At 50.5% G+C, this 18,154-nt stretch overlaps 4 protein-coding genes across 4 annotated transcripts; 1 reads left to right on the top strand and 3 right to left on the bottom strand.

Moving 5' to 3' along the window:
- Window positions 1-393: 393 nt before the first annotated feature.
- Window positions 394-4,796, top strand: GUITHDRAFT_165367 (hypothetical protein; the record flags this gene model as incomplete). The annotated part of the gene is made up of 21 exons (XM_005824790.1): window positions 394-403; window positions 869-1,248; window positions 1,531-1,569; window positions 1,623-1,794; window positions 1,843-1,902; window positions 1,948-1,983; window positions 2,173-2,415; window positions 2,648-2,683; window positions 2,737-2,797; window positions 2,824-2,882; window positions 2,929-2,968; window positions 3,119-3,188; window positions 3,446-3,512; window positions 3,553-3,624; window positions 3,717-3,776; window positions 4,027-4,071; window positions 4,122-4,163; window positions 4,226-4,266; window positions 4,312-4,415; window positions 4,450-4,530; window positions 4,684-4,796. Coding segments are annotated over 21 exons (1,831 nt in total), but the record flags the coding sequence as incomplete, so codon positions are not given.
- A 3,494-nt stretch (window positions 4,797-8,290) lies between these two features.
- GUITHDRAFT_116007 (hypothetical protein) lies at window positions 8,291-9,681 on the bottom strand (the record flags this gene model as incomplete). The annotated part of the gene is made up of 4 exons (XM_005824789.1): window positions 8,291-8,715; window positions 8,775-8,965; window positions 9,303-9,522; window positions 9,585-9,681. The coding sequence occupies 4 exons, from the start codon at window positions 9,679-9,681 to the stop codon at window positions 8,291-8,293; spliced, it is 933 nt and encodes a 310-aa protein (XP_005824846.1).
- Window positions 9,682-9,912: 231 nt separating this feature from the next.
- On the bottom strand, window positions 9,913-10,149 carry GUITHDRAFT_57115 (hypothetical protein; the record flags this gene model as incomplete). The annotated part of the gene is made up of 1 exon (XM_005824788.1): window positions 9,913-10,149. A coding segment is annotated over one exon (237 nt), but the record flags the coding sequence as incomplete, so codon positions are not given.
- Window positions 10,150-13,421: 3,272 nt separating this feature from the next.
- Window positions 13,422-17,869, bottom strand: GUITHDRAFT_144688 (hypothetical protein; the record flags this gene model as incomplete). Its single annotated transcript, XM_005824787.1, has 9 exons — window positions 13,422-13,437; window positions 13,489-14,195; window positions 14,403-16,904; window positions 16,949-17,065; window positions 17,117-17,224; window positions 17,275-17,346; window positions 17,474-17,539; window positions 17,625-17,706; window positions 17,763-17,869. The coding sequence occupies 9 exons, from the start codon at window positions 17,867-17,869 to the stop codon at window positions 13,422-13,424; spliced, it is 3,777 nt and encodes a 1,258-aa protein (XP_005824844.1).
- Between the last annotated feature and the right edge of the window lie 285 nt (window positions 17,870-18,154).

Raw genomic sequence — 18,154 nt, 5'->3', positions numbered from 1 at the left:
AGGAGCAGGAGCAGGAGCAGGAGCAGGAGCGAGAGCAGGAGCAGGAGCAGGAGCGAGAGCAGGAGCGAGAGCAGGAGCAGGAGCAGGATCAGGAGCAGCAGGGTAAGGGGCAGGAGCAGGAGCAACGAGCAACGAGCAACGAGAAGCAGGAAGTCACCTTGGGAAGGCTGATTTGACCAACTTCTTGTACAAGCGCCTGGACCAGAAGGAATGACATCCCAACCCTCGTCGAACCCTCTCCATCATCCTCCTACAGCTGCTCCTGATCCTGCTGCTGATCCTCCTCCTCCTCCTCCTCCTGCATATTTTGGACGGAAGTCGGCAAGGAGGGGTCATATTTAATACGAATGAAGGGGTGGGGTAGTCCCAGGGTGATATTCGGAGGTTGCGCAACATGGATGGGGTGAGGAGGAGAGGGAGGCGGGGAGGGAGGCGATGGTGCCGTGAGAGGAAGAGAAGCTCGTCGTCATGCACTCCTTGTTGAACATGCTCTCCTTGCTCCGCTTCCTCCTGCTGGCTAGCACTCCTTCGCCATCGTCATCGCCATCGTCCTCTCATTCGTACTCTCCTCCCTGTCTCTCTCGTTCTCTTTCTCATCCTTCATGCGTGATTTCTATCTTTCTTACACAACTCCTCCTCTGTAACCTCATCTATCAATAGTGTCCACATCTACATCTACATCTACATCCACTTCCACTTCCACTTCTTCTGCCACCTTCAGCTCAAAACGCCTTCATACTTCTCCAACCATCCCATCCGCCTCGCCCTCCGGTCTTCACCTGCTCCCCTTCTCATCACCGAGCCCACTCCTCATGATCTCGACCATCCTCCTCCTCTGCTCACCCCCAGCTGACCCCCAGCGATGCAGTTCGTGCTTGACAGCGTCACGGAGGAAACTTCGACCAAGGGGAAGAACGAGGCCCTACAGGACGAGGCGGACGAGCCCCTGCGAGCTGAGAAGAGGAGCTCAGCTGCTGCTAGCGTTCCCCGCCTGTCACTGAACCACTTCCTGAGCAACCTGCTGGGGAGGACGACGGAGGAGAACAAGGGGAAGCAGCAGGAGGGTCGAACCAGTGCTGCGAGCGAGGAGAATGTGGAGGCAAGCGCGGGGAGCCACGTGCGTCAGACGGCTCGGAGCAGGGAGAGAAACTCGTCCTGTCCCTCCCGCGAATGCAGCGGAGAGAGCAGGAACGCGTCTGTGGACGGGGCCTCGCCCCGGGCATCGACCGATGGAGCACTGAGTACCAGGTGGAGGAGGGAAAGGGCTTGGCAAGAGGGGGAGGAAGGAGGAGACGGAGGAAGGGAATGAGGGAAAGAAGAGGAGGGGAGGGGGAGAAAAGGGAGGAAGGGAACTTAGAAGGAGGGGGAAAGGAATTATGATGAGACGGAAAGGAGAGAGCTGACGAGTAGGACAAGAAGGAGACGAGGAGAGGGAGGAAGGAGATGAAGCAGAGAAGAGCATGGGACTTCGGAGGGGAGGGGAGAGGGAGGGAGATCTGTCTGCTCGCTTGACCGTCGAGGTTCGGGTAGGTCGAGGAGCGGCTCCGAGGGCCAGGCACTGAGCGCGAGGTACAATCTTCTAGCAAGCAGCCTGCCAGACTTGACGTGTGGCGATGGAGCAGGGGCAAGAGCAGTGAGGGCTTACAAGAGGATGCGCAGTCTTCGAACGCTCGAGGGAGCAACGGGGTCGCGTCGATCGCGTCGCTCGCTGCCAATCCTTCCTTCTCCCGCTCCTCCCCGCGCATGTCGCATCGAGCCGAGATCTCCCAGGGGGTAGGAAGCAACCAACACCGAGTGAGTGGTTGTGGGGGCGAGCAGGGCATGAAGGTGAGGGGATGACAGGATCTTGACGTGCTATCGAAGAGGATAGAGAGGATGGAGGAGCTGCTGTCCAAGGCGCAGGTGACGTTCTCGTTCGCTCCTCCTGCCTGTGAAGATTGGTCCTAGCACGAGAACGCAAGGCTAAAGAACGAGCTGCAGCAGGTTTCATCCCCATCCTTCTCCTTCTCCTCCTCCTCCTCCTCCTCCTCCTCCTCCTCCTCCTCCTCCCTCACGCTCCTCCCCCTTCCTTCCCCCAGCTCCCCCTGGGGGGCCACTCCTCCCCTCATCCATCTCCTCCTCTTCCTTCTCATGTATGTTCTCCCCATGCTTTTCACTGCTCTCGCTACACAGACTGGGAACGCGAGGGCAAGAGGAGCAGACATGGGGGAAGATTCACTGGGAGATGCGAAGAAGGACAGGGGGGTGCAGGAGCAGGAGCAGGAGCAACAAGAGCCTGCTGTGGGTTCAAGCACTCCTGATCCTTCGACGGATGGCGGCGCTGGGCTGATGGAAGGGCAGTACGAGGGGAAGTCAGCCAAGCTAGATCTCCTCTCGCTGTGGGAGGTAGACATAAAGAGTATCAAGAAGCAGCGGGTGAGTAGAGGTGGAAAGGGGAGGTGAGAGGGAGGAGGAGGGGGTGGCGGTTGAGGCAGCCATGAATGGCTATGGGCTGAGAGGGAGCGAGATTGAGTGAAGGAGGCAGAGGAGCAGGAAAAGCAAGAGGGAGCATGAGTAGAAAGTGAGTGGAGGATGGAAGAGGGAAAGGGGAGAGGAGGAGGAGGAACGACTTTCTGTGAACTGTCTCGTGGCTGAAGTGATCGAGCAGTGCATAGCGAGGGGGTCGATGGGAACCGTCTGGGAGGTGAGAAAATGGAGCTCAGAGGTTCTGCTGGACCACCTGCTCAGCCCGTACAGGCGACGTGGTTTGGCTCGCCAGTGGCAGTCAAGGAGATCGACAAGTCTGCGTCTTCTTCAGGTCTTGCTGCCGCGTTCCTCTCCCAGCTGAATGGAGTGCACCTGGAGATGCCCGAGAGGAGTTTCTTGGCTCTTTCATGCGAGAGGTGAGAAGAGGGAGTGAGTGAGGGGAAGAGCATGACGGTCCTGGAGGTCGAGAAGTTGTGCAAGCTGAGGCATCCCAACGTAGTCCGTAAGTCTGTTGAACAACGAGGAGGACGGGAGGAGGAGGAGGACCAGGGGATGAGGAGGAGAGGACGGGGGATTGGTAGGAGGAGGTGGTTGTGGTGAATGGGGAATGTGGGGAGGAGGAGGAGGAGGGGGAGGATGACTCCGGTGTCAGAGTTCTTCGGGTCTTTCCAGCAGGACAGCAGCATGTCAGTTGTTACCGAGCTGCTCCACTGGGACCTCAGGTCAACTTTGACCTTTACCTGTCCCTCGGAAGTAACACGTGACAGAACTTTCATGCGGCAAGTTGGCGCAGAGAGGTCAAAGATTTTCCCCTCCCCTCTCTCCCCCCCCCTCCCTCCGTTTCCCGTCTCTCCCCTCCTCTTCTCCTCTCCTGACTGGCTGCTCTCTCCCGCCTCCTCCTGTCTCATTCTAGCGTTTCTGCTCGTTCTTTCACCTGCCCTCTGCAATGTCGCTGCTCTCATCGTCACTGTGTGCTCAGCCCGCTCAAGGAACGGCTGGCGATCTGCGCGCAGGCAGCCTGTGGGCTACTCTTCCTCCACCACCAGGTCTGTCCCCCTTTCCTCCACCCACCTCATTGGTCCTCAGAGCCCAGCTATAGTCCACCGAGACGTCAAGCCGGAAAACTTCCTTCTCTCTAGAGACAGGAAGAGAGTCAAGGTGAGCTGGGAGAGGAGGGACGTTGAGGGTTCCCAGCTGTGCTCTCTTCCTCTCCGTCGCTCGCCCGACATGCTGACGGCTGGTCGGTCAAGGTTTGTGACTTCGGTCTAGCACGAGACAAGTGGAGGACCCGTATGAACACAACGCACACGGTCAAGCGCCCTCAAAGCCCTCCTGCCCCTCCCTCTCTCCTGCCTCTTCCACTGTCCTCCCCCCCCCTCAATCCTCTCTCCTCCCCGTCCCCCCGTTCCCACACTCCTTCTGCTGCCTCTTCCAGCAGCCTCCTAACACTCTTCCTTTGTCCTTTCCCTCTTCTCCTTTCCCAGCGCGACTGCGTCCGCTGACTTTTCTCCTCTACCTCCTCCACTCCGCCTCTCTTCTCCTCCCCACTCTCTCCTTCAGGCTGGGACTCTTCACTACGTGGCGCCGGAGGTTCACCGGGGTCAGGTGGGCACGCCGGGCAGCGGAGGGTTGACGAGCTGCTGACTGAGTCGAAGGACTTTGACGAGAAGTGCGACGTGTACGCCATGGCGATGACGGTAGGGAAGCGGGTGCTGTTAGGTGCTCCTCCACTGACGCGCTGCTGCTGCTGCTGGGACAGACGTGGGAGATGGTCTTGCTCGAGAGCCCCTTCCATGGCAGGTTAGTCAGACTGCCGCGCCCTTGCAGCGGCTGAGCAGGTGGCAGACCAGAGCAGGCGATCCCGGGCATGGTGGGCTGGGCTGGTGAGAGGCCGAGCCTCGAGGCTGTACGAAGGGCGGTCGAGGAGGAGGCGATGGCTGCCGGTGAAGGTCTGAAGACCGCGAAGTAGACGAGGGACTGAAGGTGAAGGGACAGGAGAGCAGCTGGGGCAGGAGCTCGAGAAGCTGATTGCCGCAGGTTCTACTGCTGCTGCTGCTGCTGGAGGTGGGGAGGACAACTGATGCTGTGCTAGGTTGGAAGCAGGAGGCAGAGCAGCGGCTGAGTATGGATGAGATGTTCTTGACTCTGGAAAAGTTGAGCTCGAGTTGACGTGGGAGTGCGCGACGTTGCTGTGAGAATGAAGAGAATTCTGTGAAGGTTTTGACCCGAATGCTATCATGCACAATGACAATGACGAGCTACGACGAGTAGAGCATGACAAGCAGCTCTGTCCGGTAGTTATCGCGACCACTAGTGGCTGGAAGCAGTAAAGGAGATGAATAGGATTGAACAACAGAAAGAAGTATGAGAAAGAGCTGAGATGAAACCTTGTGACGACAAAGATAATATCAATGATGCTGACTGGCACCGGCTGTTCTGGACAAGGTTTCCGGGACATCAACACATCTTATCCTGTGAGCATTCATTGACAACATGCGTGAGATTGATGTATGATTAACAAGATAGACATACTCCCAACTCACTTGTTGGTGCAGTTGGTGTATATGTTCACAAGATACACTCCAACTGGAAATGTTAGACTACATGACTGGGGCGGCTGACAAGGCATGAGTTGTGGCAGTGAGCGTGCAGTAAGTTGCAAGCAGCGGTCAGAGCCTTCAGAGTTGTAATCATGCCTTCAAGCTTCAAACTGTTCTTGAGATATCGAGAGTCTAACCTTCGGGTCTCAAAACTCTCAAGTCCATCCCTATCGTTGATGCTCAACTTTGACATCGTCAGCTCCGTCGCGCTCCTCCGCTGCTGTTGACATCCCCTCGTACCTCGCAGAGCATCCGCCTTCATTGACACCCTCCCGATAGACCAGCAGGAGGGTATGGCTGCAGGTACAGCGGCGAGGAAAGGCATGGGAGTGAAGGAAAGGAGCCTATGTAACCCAGTTACGTATGGTAGATTTAAGTTCGCCCCCTGCTGTCAAAGACGTCTTGTACGATTGTCAGTAGTAGCATTATGAACCAGTGCACCTACACTGATGTCCTCATATCGTGATAACCTTGCTCCCTCAGTGAACGCTACGGCAGAGGAAGAATCATCATATGGATTATCATCATATGGATTATCATCATATGGATTATCATCATGTGGATTATCATCATATGGATTATCATCATATGGATTATCATCATATGGATTATCATCATATGGATTATCATCATGTGGATTATCATCATATGGATTATCATCATATGGATTATCATCATATGGATTATCATCATATGGATTATCATCATATGGATTATCATCATATGGATTATCATCATGTGGATTATCATCATGTGGATTATCATCATATGGATTATCATCATATGGATTATCATCATGTGGATTATCATCATATGGATTATCATCATATGGATTATCATCATATGGATTATCATCATATGGATTATCATCATATGGATTATCATCATGTGGATTATCATCATATGGATTATCATCATATGGATTATCATCATGTGGATTATCATCATATGGATTATCATCATATGGATTATCATCATGTGGATTATCATCATATGGATTATCATCATGTGGATTATCATCATATGGATTATCATCATATGGATTATCATCATATGGATTATCCGTTGGGAGGACTCGGGACTAGATGCTGGAGGAGGACTCGGGACGAGACGGTAAATACACGTGGGCGTTGAATCTGACCTGGTATGTAAGAGATTATCAGAGCTCTGCGAGGGGTAACAGATTATCTGCAGCTTGTCAGTGCAGCCACGGATCTCAGCACCCTAGTTGATGGAAGTTGACTGTGGCGAACATACAGGTTCAGATTGACTCGAGAGTCGCAGAGGACCCAGATCGATGTGCCTTGCAAACCATTCCAGTGATGCGTTAAGCAAAGTTGTGATTAGCTTTCTTGATGATGACTAAAGATTTGAAAATGAAAATGCACATCGCCTTTCCAGAGCAAAATGTATTCATGATCTTGATCTGGATGATCTTGATCGTGTGAAAGTGCAGAGTAAACTTGAATGCTCGATCGTAGTCAAATCATGATTCGAAACTGGTTGAAATAAAAATAAGAAACAAATAAGAGATGTTGAAATAAGAGATGTCAGGAACTAGGTCTGGTCGTAAAGCTTTATCTGGTCGAAAGCTCCTCTGAGATGTAATACCGGAGATATTCCAAAAGAAGGGGTCATTCATACACCGACTTCATGGATAATGGTGGGGTTGGTGACCCTTCAAATCGCTCACAGGTGGGAATGGCGTGCTCATGGAATGCTTCCGCTTGCCTGGTTTTTGTTGCGATGGCTTCAGTTCTTGTCATTACGGGAAGGATAAGTCTCCCTGCGAGAGCACCGGCAGACAAATACTAGAGAGGATGTGGTGCCCACATTCTTATTGCGCTAACACAACCTCATCGACGTATTCAGCATTATCTTGTGATCCATGCAAGCGAAAGTGGCTTTTCATTTTTGGAACTGGCCGCAGTGGGTCTACTACACTATTGGAGATGATCAATTTGCTTCCTGACTTTGGTGGGATGTTGTCCTCGGCCTTGCAGTTGTACCAGCAACAAAAAACGATTGAGCAAAGGGAGGCCCAGGAAGGGTGCAGGGGGTCATGGAGTCATACAGGAAGATGAAGGAATTTGTCACATGCAAAAGTGGTTTTCAGGCATACGTCCTTTCAAGAAGCTTGAGAGGTCAAAAACTTATATCCGTGGCTTCAAAGAAATTCGAACAAGAACAGCCGATGAATTCCAGTTCGTTAAGAAGTTGTTTCCATGCTACAGGATTATTCTGAACTACAGGCAAAACACATCTCTTCAAATACAATCTTTGTTTCATAAAAATTCGACGCCGAAGTCCTTAGATGCAAGAAACTTGTATGGAAATTGATCGCTGGCACTCGAGTGCAGGAGGGACAGAAACTTTTCTCTTGCCCTTGGAAAGCTTTTCTGCTCAAAATTACAATGATCTGCTGCATTGGTTCCGTATTAAGAATTGTACCTATAATCAAGTACTGCATTTTCACAAAAACAGCAGTTACCGCCCAGATAATCAAAAGCCACAAAACGTTTTGAAAGGAGACTGCAAATTACCAATTAGCATCTAAATACGACTGAGCGATTCAAGATCTTCACCCCTGGCCTTCGAGGGACCCAGCATGAACTTGTCAGGGAGGCCATATCCCCTGCATGCTGCTGTCAGAGCCTCACTATCATTGTTGCGAACAATGATGACAAAAATCGCTCCATCTCCTCAAGGATCAATGCGATGAGATCAAAATATCCTTCTACCAGTGTGATAGTGGAAGGAAATCCAAATTTTCCACGGACTGAACGGAATCTTGATTAACAACGATGACATTGTTTGCTGTTCAGTTTTCTGGCCTTATCTGATGTATTCCTGCAAGAGCTCGAAACAATTTACTTTTAATGCTGTCGAATGAGGTTGGCCATTCAACGATCTACAGGAAGAAATTTGAGTGACTGCAGCTGGACGAGACAGAGGTTTCTGATTCCCTGAAGTTGGCTCCGAAAACCAAGTTTCATTCTTTGACATTGGCGCACTTTGTCAACAATTTCTCAAACGGTGTGAAGATCTTGACGGCGATCGAGCCCCAAGTCAAGGTTGGCGTTGTCGTAGACTTACACTGAGAGTATCGACAAGAAGGATGTCAGCCGACTTGTATGACCCTATCAGAATTCTGAATGGCCCAGAGTCTATCCCTCAGAAAATATGTGATTGCAAATGTTCGAGTCAGAATCTTTCTCTCTTTATCATTCCTTCCCAGAATCCTGTGCTTCTCGACAATAGAAACTCCGTTGAAGTAGCTCCTCGACCCTGCGCTCGTCACACACTGACCGATGAACTGCGGTAGAGCTGTGTATCGTATCGGAGATAAATCGAACCTCCGGCTTGTTTCCTCCCATGCTCTGGGGAGCCTCCACGTACTTGATGCTGCAGTCACCAGTCAATGTGCTGCCAGTGATCACCATTCCCCTCACTCCGTCTCCCTTCACATACGAGCTCTTCACTGGCAGCGAGGTAGCGTAGTAGTACCTCGTTCTCTTCGCAATAGTCTTGGCCACGTCCTCGGTAGATGGAGTGATGTATGCGTTCACATCCTTGGGGCAAGACTTGAACCTGTATCGTATCCAGGAATGGTGATAGTCAATGACTGACCCGGCTCCACCCTCGCGCTCTTGGCAACAATCACGGGTTGTAATCAATGATCGTTCAAGGTTTGTGTGATGACGACACCGAGAGGGGTGGAGGACAAGAACACTGATGGGATAGGAACAGCTACAGCTCCATGCGTCCACTTCCCTGGTTGATTACACTCGACATGTGATCTCAATCCTGTAGGCTGGTGCAGATGTAGATGCTGTAACTCGAGTGCGGACTGCTCTGCGCTTGGATTCTGAATCTGAAATTGAACAGTGTAGATGCTCCTGTCATAGAGATAAGCCTGAGCCTCAGATGTAGTCACGGTTCCAGTCTCGGCTGCTGCAGGGGTGACGATCCCCAGGAGTGATATACTATGCATGTCCAGGATCGGTTATGGTGATGGCAGTAACCACTCTGCTCGAGATTGTCGCTGTTGCAGAAGCGCCCTGACCAACTCCATACTGCAGATAGGTCATCTTGAACTCATTCTTCTTGAAGGTTTATGTTGAAGCAAAAAAGTCGCTTCCATGGATGTTTCCCCTGATTGTGTTTGAAACAACAATCACATACTCTCCATTTCTGCTGATCCTGCAGGTACATGTATCAAGAGAGGCGAAGAACCCAATGAGCCACGAGACTGTCACCGCCTGGCTCGATGTCAGAGCATAGTTTGGTTGCAGTTCCACAGTCATCCTCACGGTGTTTGGAGTGAGGTTGGAGCTAGATCTTATCGTGGCAAGTGGGAACCAAGGATCAACGATGTAGCCAGCACAGCTTGATAGCATTAACTTGTACCCATAGATTCGCTTTTCCGTATCTTGCTTGGTGTAGATCTGTACCCCTGGGGGCGTCACTGGAGCTAACAGCTCCCCTTGTTGTAGGCAGAGTTCAGGATGTTGTTACCAGAGATTGTGGTGAAGTAACCATGTAGTGACGTGGTCGATAGAGGACTGATTCCATATTCATCGTAGAAGTCAACTGTGGACGCGGAGGTAAGCATCGGTAGTCCAGTCAAGGTGAGGTCTGAGGGTGACACATACAGGATTGACAGCACCTGGCGCTGGATACAGCTTGCCGATCTCGTACTTGTCAAACAGATTTGTGATGGTTTCATGTCCTAGCCGACAGCTGTCGGCTCTGTGCTAGTAGTCTGTCGTGCTCGTTGTGTTGTAGTGAATGCAGCAGTGATCTCATTCTCGAAGGTTGTGTACAACATCTGGTAGCAAGCTTCAGGTTCAGTTTCAATCCTCAAAGGTTCAGTTTCAATCCTCAAAGGTTCAGTTTCAATCCTCAAAGGTTCAGTTTCAATCCTCAAAGGTTCAGTTTCAATCCTCAAAGGTTCAGTTTCAATCCTCAAAGGTTCAGTTTCAATCCTCAAAGGTTCAGTTTCAATCCTCAAAGGTTCAGTTTCAATCCTCAAAGGTTCAGTTTCAATCCTCAAAGGTTCAGTTTCAATCCTCAAAGGTTCAGTTTCAATAGCAAAGATTTCCGCCTGCAGGGAATCGTGGCGGTCGCACTCAAAGTCGGCAAAGAACGTATGAATGCCGAGGAGACATTGATTCATCAAGATGAACTCAACCAGACAGCAATTGGACATAGCGGAGGAAGCAGGGGAAGGACAAAATGTCCTCGATGAACTCCGTACCTCCATGGAAACACAAGCTACTCGCACAGCAGAGCTTGTTGCAGCTGCTCTGACGCCAGGTGCGTCAGGCACTACCGCCAATCAGGAATAGGGCTCGAGCAGAGTCGACGACGCGGGCGAAGTAGTCGTCTGGAGGCCCCCCTTTTCCGTTGAGGTCTGTCTGTCTGTCTGTCTGTCTGTCTGTCTGTCTGTCTGTCTGTCTGTCTGTCTGTCTGTCTGTCTGTCTGTCTGTCTGTCTGTCTGTCTGTCTGTCTGTCTGTCTGTCTGTCTGTCTGTCTGTCTGTCTGTCTGTCTGTCTGTCTGTCTGTCTGTCTGTCTGTCTGTCTGTCTGTCTGTCTGTCTGTCTGTCTGTCTGTCTGTCTGTCTGTCTGTCTGTCTGTCTGTCTGTCTGTCTGTCTGTCTGTCTGTCTGTCTGTCTGTCTGTCTGTCTGTCTGTCTTTCTTTCTTTCTTTCTTTGGTATGTTCGACCATCTCTACGTTGCCTGCAGGATCTCATTACTGATTTGATTTGATTCAATTCGAGATGCATCTGTATGTTCGATACTCGCAACTTATTTGTTTGCCCAAGTCTTATCAGCTCCCCAATGCAGCGCAAGCGGCTGAAGTTCGCATCGTTCATATCATGTCTTTAACAGACGTATATGCAGATCAGGCAAGCAATCCTGAAGATGAATGGAATCTTTGTTGGATCCAGCCAACGTCATCTTGTCAACGTCATTTCCAGTGCACTCGAAGCTCATTCTGATGCCTCCGGGCACGCCAGCTCAGTCAGCTCGACAGTGTAATCCAGCAGCTTAAACCTGAGTTCGCAGATGTTCTCGTCGATGACCTCCCCGAGGATTACAGCATTCATCGTGAATTTGAAGCAGAAATTCCCATCCCTCAAGGTACAACTCCGGTTTGCCTTCGTCCCTACCGCGTGCCATCTTCAGATTCCTTGAGCAGGAGCTTCGCGACAAGCTCGAGTTCCTCTTGTCTCGCAACATCATCGAGCCTTGTACAAGTCCCTTTGAATTTCCAAATCTTTCCTCTCGTCGCAAGAATGACCCTCGTCCAGTCGCAGACCGTACCATTTATCGACTATGCACTGCCGACCACGGACGAGATGTTGGAACATGTCACTGACATCATTCGGCAAGCGAAATTGAGTCGCAAGTCTGGCAAACACCTTTTGCTGTCTGCATTTGATTTCCTCAAAGGTTTCTTGCAGATTCCCGTGAAAGCTGAGCATCGCGAATATCTTACAATTGTGAATATCTTACAACTGTGAATATCTTACAATCGTGAATATCTTACAATCGTGAATATCTTACAATTGTGAATATCTTACAACTGTGAATATCTTGCAATCGTGAATATCTTGCAATCGTGAATATCTTGCAATTGTGAATATCTTGCAATTGTGAATATCTTACAATTGTGAATATCTTGCAATTGTGAATATTTTGCAATTGTGAATATCTTGCAATTGTGAATATCTTACAATTGTGAATATCTTGCAATTGTGAATATCTTGCAACTGTGAATATCTTGCAATCGTGAATATCTTGCAATTGTGAATATCTTGCAATTGTGAATATCTTGCAATTGTGAATATCTTGCAATCGTGAATATTTTGCAATTGTGAATATCTTGCAACTGTGAATATTTTGCAACTGTGAATATTTTGCAATTGTGAATATCTTGCAATCGTGAATATCTTGCAATCGTGAATATCTTACAATTGTGAATATCTTACAATTGTGAATATCTTGCAATTGTGAATATCTTGCAATTGTGAATATTTTGCAATTGTGAATATCTTGCAATTGTGAATATCTTACAATCGTGAATATCTTGCAATTGTGAATATCTTACAATTGTGACCCCTTTCGGTCAAAAGTTTCAAAATTGCAATCTGCCATTTGGATACAAGCGTGCGTCGAACATCTTTCAAGAATTCGTTCAACTCGTGAACGAGCATAACATCTATTTGAAAGTATATAGCTGTGTTCCACAGCTACTAGAAAACCTCTCTCAGTCACCATGGTACTAGAAAGCCCATTCCTCTCTCTCACACATGTAGTATCGCATTCCTCTCTCTCTCACATGTAGTATCGCATTCCTCTCTCACACACATGTAGTATCGCATTCCTCTCTCTCACACATGTAGTATCGCATTCCTCTCTCTCTCACATGTAGTATCGCATTCCTCTCTCACACATGTAGTATCGCATTCCTCTCTCTCACACATGTAGTATCGCATTCCTCTCTCTCTCACATGTAGTATCGCATTCCTCTCTCTCACACATGTAGTATCGCATTCCTCTCTCTCACACATGTAGTATCGCATTCCTCTCTCTCACACACATGTAGTATCGCATTCCTCTCTCTCACACACATGTAGTATCGCATTCCTCTCTCTCACACATGTAGTATCGCATTCCTCTCTCTCTCACATGTAGTATCGCATTCCTCTCTCTCACACATGTAGTATCGCATTCCTCTCTCTCTCACATGTAGTATCGCATTCCTCTCTCTCACACATGTAGTATCGCATTCCTCTCTCTCACACATGTAGTATCGCATTCCTCTCTCACACACATGTAGTATCGCATTCCTCTCTCTCACACACATGTAGTATCGCATTCCTCTCTCACACACATGTAGTATCGCATTCCTCTCTCTCACACACATGTAGTATCGCATTCCTCTCTCTCACACACATGTAGTATCGCATTCCTCTCTCTCACACATGTAGTATCGCATTCCTCTCTCTCACACATGTAGTATCGCATTCCTCTCACACATGTAGTATCGCATTCCTCTCTCTCTCACATGGTAAGGAAGTGACATCGAACTTCAAGACGGCTCGCAACCTTGTCTGACACCACTGATCTGTTTTGATCTTGTGCTGGTCAACGAGAGGATGGAAGGAGCTGACGGGAGGCCTTCAGACAGAGTCGATGCCATGCCGTTCAGTCGCGTTAGCCTTGAATCAGGCAATACTGAGGGAAGGGGGTTGGGAAGTCAGAGCTTAATCTTGTAGTGATGTATTAGTTGATGTCAATCAGGGTGACTAAGTTAGTTCAGTTAGTGAAAGTGAGTGAAATTCATTAGATGGCCCGCGACCTGTCAGTCAATCAGTCAGTCCCTCTCGTTTGCTCCTTCCTCTTTTCTCACCTCGTCCTCCTGCTGACCGGCGCCTCAGGTTCTCCTCCTGACCCAGCAGCCGTCTTCCGTCTGGACTTCGTCGCAGGAGGCTCAGAGCTGGGAGCGTCCTGGGCCCTGGCAGACGAGCTGCTCTGGTCATTCTTTTTCTGCTTAGCGGATGTTCTGCGGGAGGACGTTCGCTTTGGCTCCTCCTTCTCCTCCGCAACCTCCTCTTCCTTCGCTTCCACATCCTTCTTGCGACGACCAACTCGGGCAGCAGGAGCCTCAACCTTGTCCTTGTCGCTGGCTTCCCTCCCTGCCTTCTTGCTTCTCACCTCACGAGGCTGTTCCTTCTTGTCCTCGATAGGCTCAGCACATTCCTCCTTGACCCGTTTGCTCTGACGGGGCTCCCTGGATGCCCTCGATGCCTTTGGCTGAGCTGCTTGCTCCTTGTCCTCCGAGGGCACGTCCTTGGCCTTCTTTGACCGACTGGCTTTCGTTGAGCTGGGAACTGCCTCCACGCCTTGAGGGACAACAGCAGAGGTTCTCTTGGTCTTCTTGCTGGGGTTCTCCTGGATATCTTGGGTTTCAACCGTTGCCATTTTCTTTCTCCCGCCTGTCTTGGGTTTGGCAGACACCTCCTTCACCTCTTCTTCGACAGGAGCATCTTCAACAGCACTCAATTTGCGTTTTGATCTGGTTCCACGCTTCGCTTCAGCCGGCTTGTCTTCTAAGCCCTAGTGAAAAAGATAAGAAACAGAATGAAAATATGTAGGGAGGTAGATGAAGATTATGTCGCATAAGGGATGGCAGTCTTGTGTGTAGGAAGAAGCAAGCGAAGGAAGGAGTGAAGGAATGAGTGAAACAGCAGAGGACAAGAGGATTGCCTGATCCCAGGAAAAGAGGAAAACCAGGTAAGGAGGAACAACAGAAGCAAGACCCACCGATCTCCAGTCAAACTCCTTGCGAGGTGTGATGAGAAACTCTGAGGCAGGTCCAATAGAAACATGAGGAGAGGAGCAGGAAAGCAGAACTGATTGCCGAGTTGATCGACGATGCCGAGAGCTCATAACCGAAGATTGAGACTCAAGAACTAACAAGCGAGCACCACGCTTCGTGCCCTTCGATGCACAAACAAAAGCTTGATCTTCACATGAGCTTGATGAAGAGACTTCAACGACCACAGGACATTTGACAGAAGACCGGCGGCTCCTCCTGGCCTTCTCTGCCGTCTGGGGCGCGATGGACTGGTTCGGCTCCTCTGCCCAGCTCGCCTCCTCCTCCTTGGACGCCTCCTGCTCGCCCGCCCCCGCCGACGACCGGCGGCTCCTCCTGGCCTTCTCTGCCGTCTGGGGCGCGATGGACCGGTACTGCTCCTCTGCCCAGCTCGCCTCCTCCTCCTTGGACGCCTCCTGCTCGCCCGCCCCCGCCGACGACCGGCGGCTCCTCCTGGCCTTCTCTGCCGTCTGGGGCGCGATGGACCGGTTCGGCTCCTCTGCCCAGCTCGCCTCCTCCTCCTTGGACGCCTCCTGCTCGCCCGCCCCCGCCGACGACCGGCGGCTCCTCCTGGCCTTCTCTGCCGTCTGGGGCGCGATGGACCGGTTCTGCTCCTCTGCCCAGCTCGCCTCCTCCTCCTTGGACGCCTCCTGCTCGCCCGCCCCCGCCGACGACCGGCGGCTCCTCCTGGCCTTCTCTGCCGTCTGGGGCGCGATGGACCGGTACTGCTCCTCTGCCCAGCTCGCCTCCTCCTCCTTGGACGCCTCCTGCTCGCCCGCCCCCGCCGACGACCGGCGGCTCCTCCTGGCCTTCTCTGCCGTCTGGGGCGCGATGGACCGGTACGGCTCCTCTGCCCAGCTCGCCTCCTCCTCCTTGGACGCCTCCTGCTCGCCCGCCCCCGCCGACGACCGGCGGCTCCTCCTGGCCTTCTCTGCCGTCTGGGGCGCGATGGACCGGTACTGCTCCTCTGCCCAGCTCGCCTCCTCCTCCTTGGACGCCTCCTGCTCGCCCGCCCCCGCCGACGACCGGCGGCTCCTCCTGGCCTTCTCTGCCGTCTGGGGCGCGATGGACCGGTACTGCTCCTCTGCCCAGCTCGCCTCCTCCTCCTTGGACGCCTCCTGCTCGCCCGCCCCCGCCGACGACCGGCGGCTCCTCCTGGCCTTCTCTGCCGTCTGGGGCGCGATGGACTGGCTCTGCTCCTCTGCCCAGCTCGCCTCCTCCTCCTTGGACGCCTCCTGCTCGCCCGCCCCCGCCGACGACCGGCGGCTCCTCCTGGCCTTCTCTGCCGTCTGGGGCGCGATGGACCGGTACTGCTCCTCTGCCCAGCTCGCCTCGTCCTCCTTGTTTTTTCTATGCTGATTGTTGTCAAAGAAAGTTTTGTTTGAGTTTGGTTTGTCCTCTTGTTCTTTGACATGCTTGTTTGCGGAAAAGGTCGTGTTAGTACGGAGAGTATTGTTGGAGTTTCGTTGGCCTTCCGAGTTTTCTTCCTTGTTTGGCTGGGATGGCCCAGCAGGGATGGGTTTCCTTTTTTTTGTAATACATTTTTTCAATGTTGTCGAACGATTCCTTTTGTTTTTTGCTGTTTTGGCAGGGATTGATGGCTTTGCATTCTCGAAGCAAATTTTAAGGATATCTTTTTCTTTGGCATCGGTCTGATGGATGTTCTTCTTGAAAAGGAATTTAGACGCCTCATCAAAGTGATCGCAAATGCTATCACGCTGTTCGTCATTCAGAGCTTGTTTGCCAATGAAGGTTTTTGCAAAGTCAATCATCCATCTGCTTTGTTCTGAAGGCAGATTTTCCTTGCTGGATTGTATTTCACTGTTTTCCTTTGATCCCTGAATCGCAACGCCAATCAGATCAGAATACATCTTTCCAGACGCTGTTTCAAAGAAATCTTTGATCTCGAGCATTGCCGGGCCATCATTGCACATCTGGATGTAATGTACTCCGCGATTGGGGCTCGAGATCAACTTGATTCGATCATGGTCAGTCGACTCGACCTTCCTTTTCTTCGTCACTCTTGGATTTGGAGAGGTCTCAGTTGAAACAGCTGATCGCTTACGGTTCACCTCTCCCATCATAGTTGCAGGTTTCCGATTAGCAACCTCTTCCGGCCGGACCTTCGATGACACTCTTATGATTCCAGGAACAAAGTCCAGGTCATCTGAAGCTGACGCAAGGTAGGCTGTCTCGTTTCTTCCGTCTATAAAACAGACACTTCTTCGTTTGCTAACAGACCCCGGAGTTTTCAGGACTCCCTTCTTTGGGGTCATGATTGGGGCTGAAATTGTTTTTCCATTGTCCTTTGCGTTTAGTAGAAGCCCTGTATCCAACTTCTGTGTGTTTCCAAATACAAGAACCTGCGGCACAGGAAAGGAATGCTGGCTCGACGTGACTTCGAGCGGTGAGGCCATACTCTGTTGATCCGCCTCGAAGCTTACAGCGTCCTGTGCCAGGGTCAAGCCTGAGAAACTAGATATACGGAGCTCACAATGGCTAGAGGTGATTTGGATGCCGAAGTATTCAGCGACACATTGTCATCGCTAAACGACTGTTGAATAGAATCGGTATTTTCCTTGTCTTCGACGAATTCAGCTGGAAGGTTGACCTAGTGGCAGAAATTCAACAAGGCCTTTCTGGAAGTATCCTAAGATTTTACCTTGGCTGAATTTTCTCCTCTAGCACAGTGCACTCTGTTGTCCTGAGAGGAGTCTGACATCTTAGAGAAATCCTTGGTAGGCGTCGCATAGAATCGCTGAGGCCGAGGCTGCGATGAATTTCAGTGTCAAGAAGAAAGGATGAAAAAATTATGAGAACCTTCACAAGGTTGCACTCCTTCAGTGGAGTTTTATCTCTCTTGGGCTTGATTTCAACCTCTGAAACTTGCTCCTGCGCACGTGAATCATATGGAAGCACACATGATCGATTCTTTAACTACTTTGTCTGACGAGTCCCGAGAATGGAAGATAAACTTTCGTTCTCCGATCAGAATCACGTCCTTGTCCTTCAACATGACCTTGGATTTGATGGTCTTTCCGGAGACAACAGTCTCTGAAGTCGTGCTCATGGCCTTGAGCCATACCTGTTCGTCGTCAGGAGATGCGTCAGTGGAGAGAATATCACAGAAGTCTTGTAAGACATTTGTGATATCAAAAGTTTATTTCAACCTGCAAATCACTGTCGACAGATATTTCGGCATGCTCCCTTGATACGGTAAGAAGATTGATGCGAATATCACAATGGTCGGCCCTGATCACAATCAGTCGAAACTCACACAAAAGGCAGTCAGTTGTGTTTCTCGTTACCTTCCAAAAATGTATCTTTGTTCTACAAGAGGAAAGACTTGTGACTTTGACCCGTCCTTCTTTACCAACGAAAGCCCACCAAACGTCTGATTCGAGTTCAAGGCCATGGTAGCTCGGATCTGGGACGGATATCTAAAACTCTAAACCTGGTATTTGACTTTAGTTCTAAAAACAATCCTGCAGTTCTTTTCGTAGATATGCGACAACAGATTCTCCAAGAAGCCGCAGAGAGACAGGAGACAAGTCTAAACTGGAAGGAAACAAGAACAATAAAAGAGGACAGGAACGAAGATGAAACTGACAAGGTTAATAAAGAGGTCAAGGTGAATAAGGAGGTATGGACAGAAGGCAACAGAAATAGGTAGGGGTACAAGGGCAGTAGAATATGGAGA

This window comes from Guillardia theta, assembly GCF_000315625.1.
Source record: "Guillardia theta CCMP2712 unplaced genomic scaffold GUITHscaffold_90, whole genome shotgun sequence".
NCBI classification, from domain to species: domain Eukaryota; class Cryptophyceae; order Pyrenomonadales; family Geminigeraceae; genus Guillardia; species Guillardia theta.
Note: the sequence above shows the minus strand (reverse complement) of the source record. Positions and strands in the feature narration are given on the sequence as shown.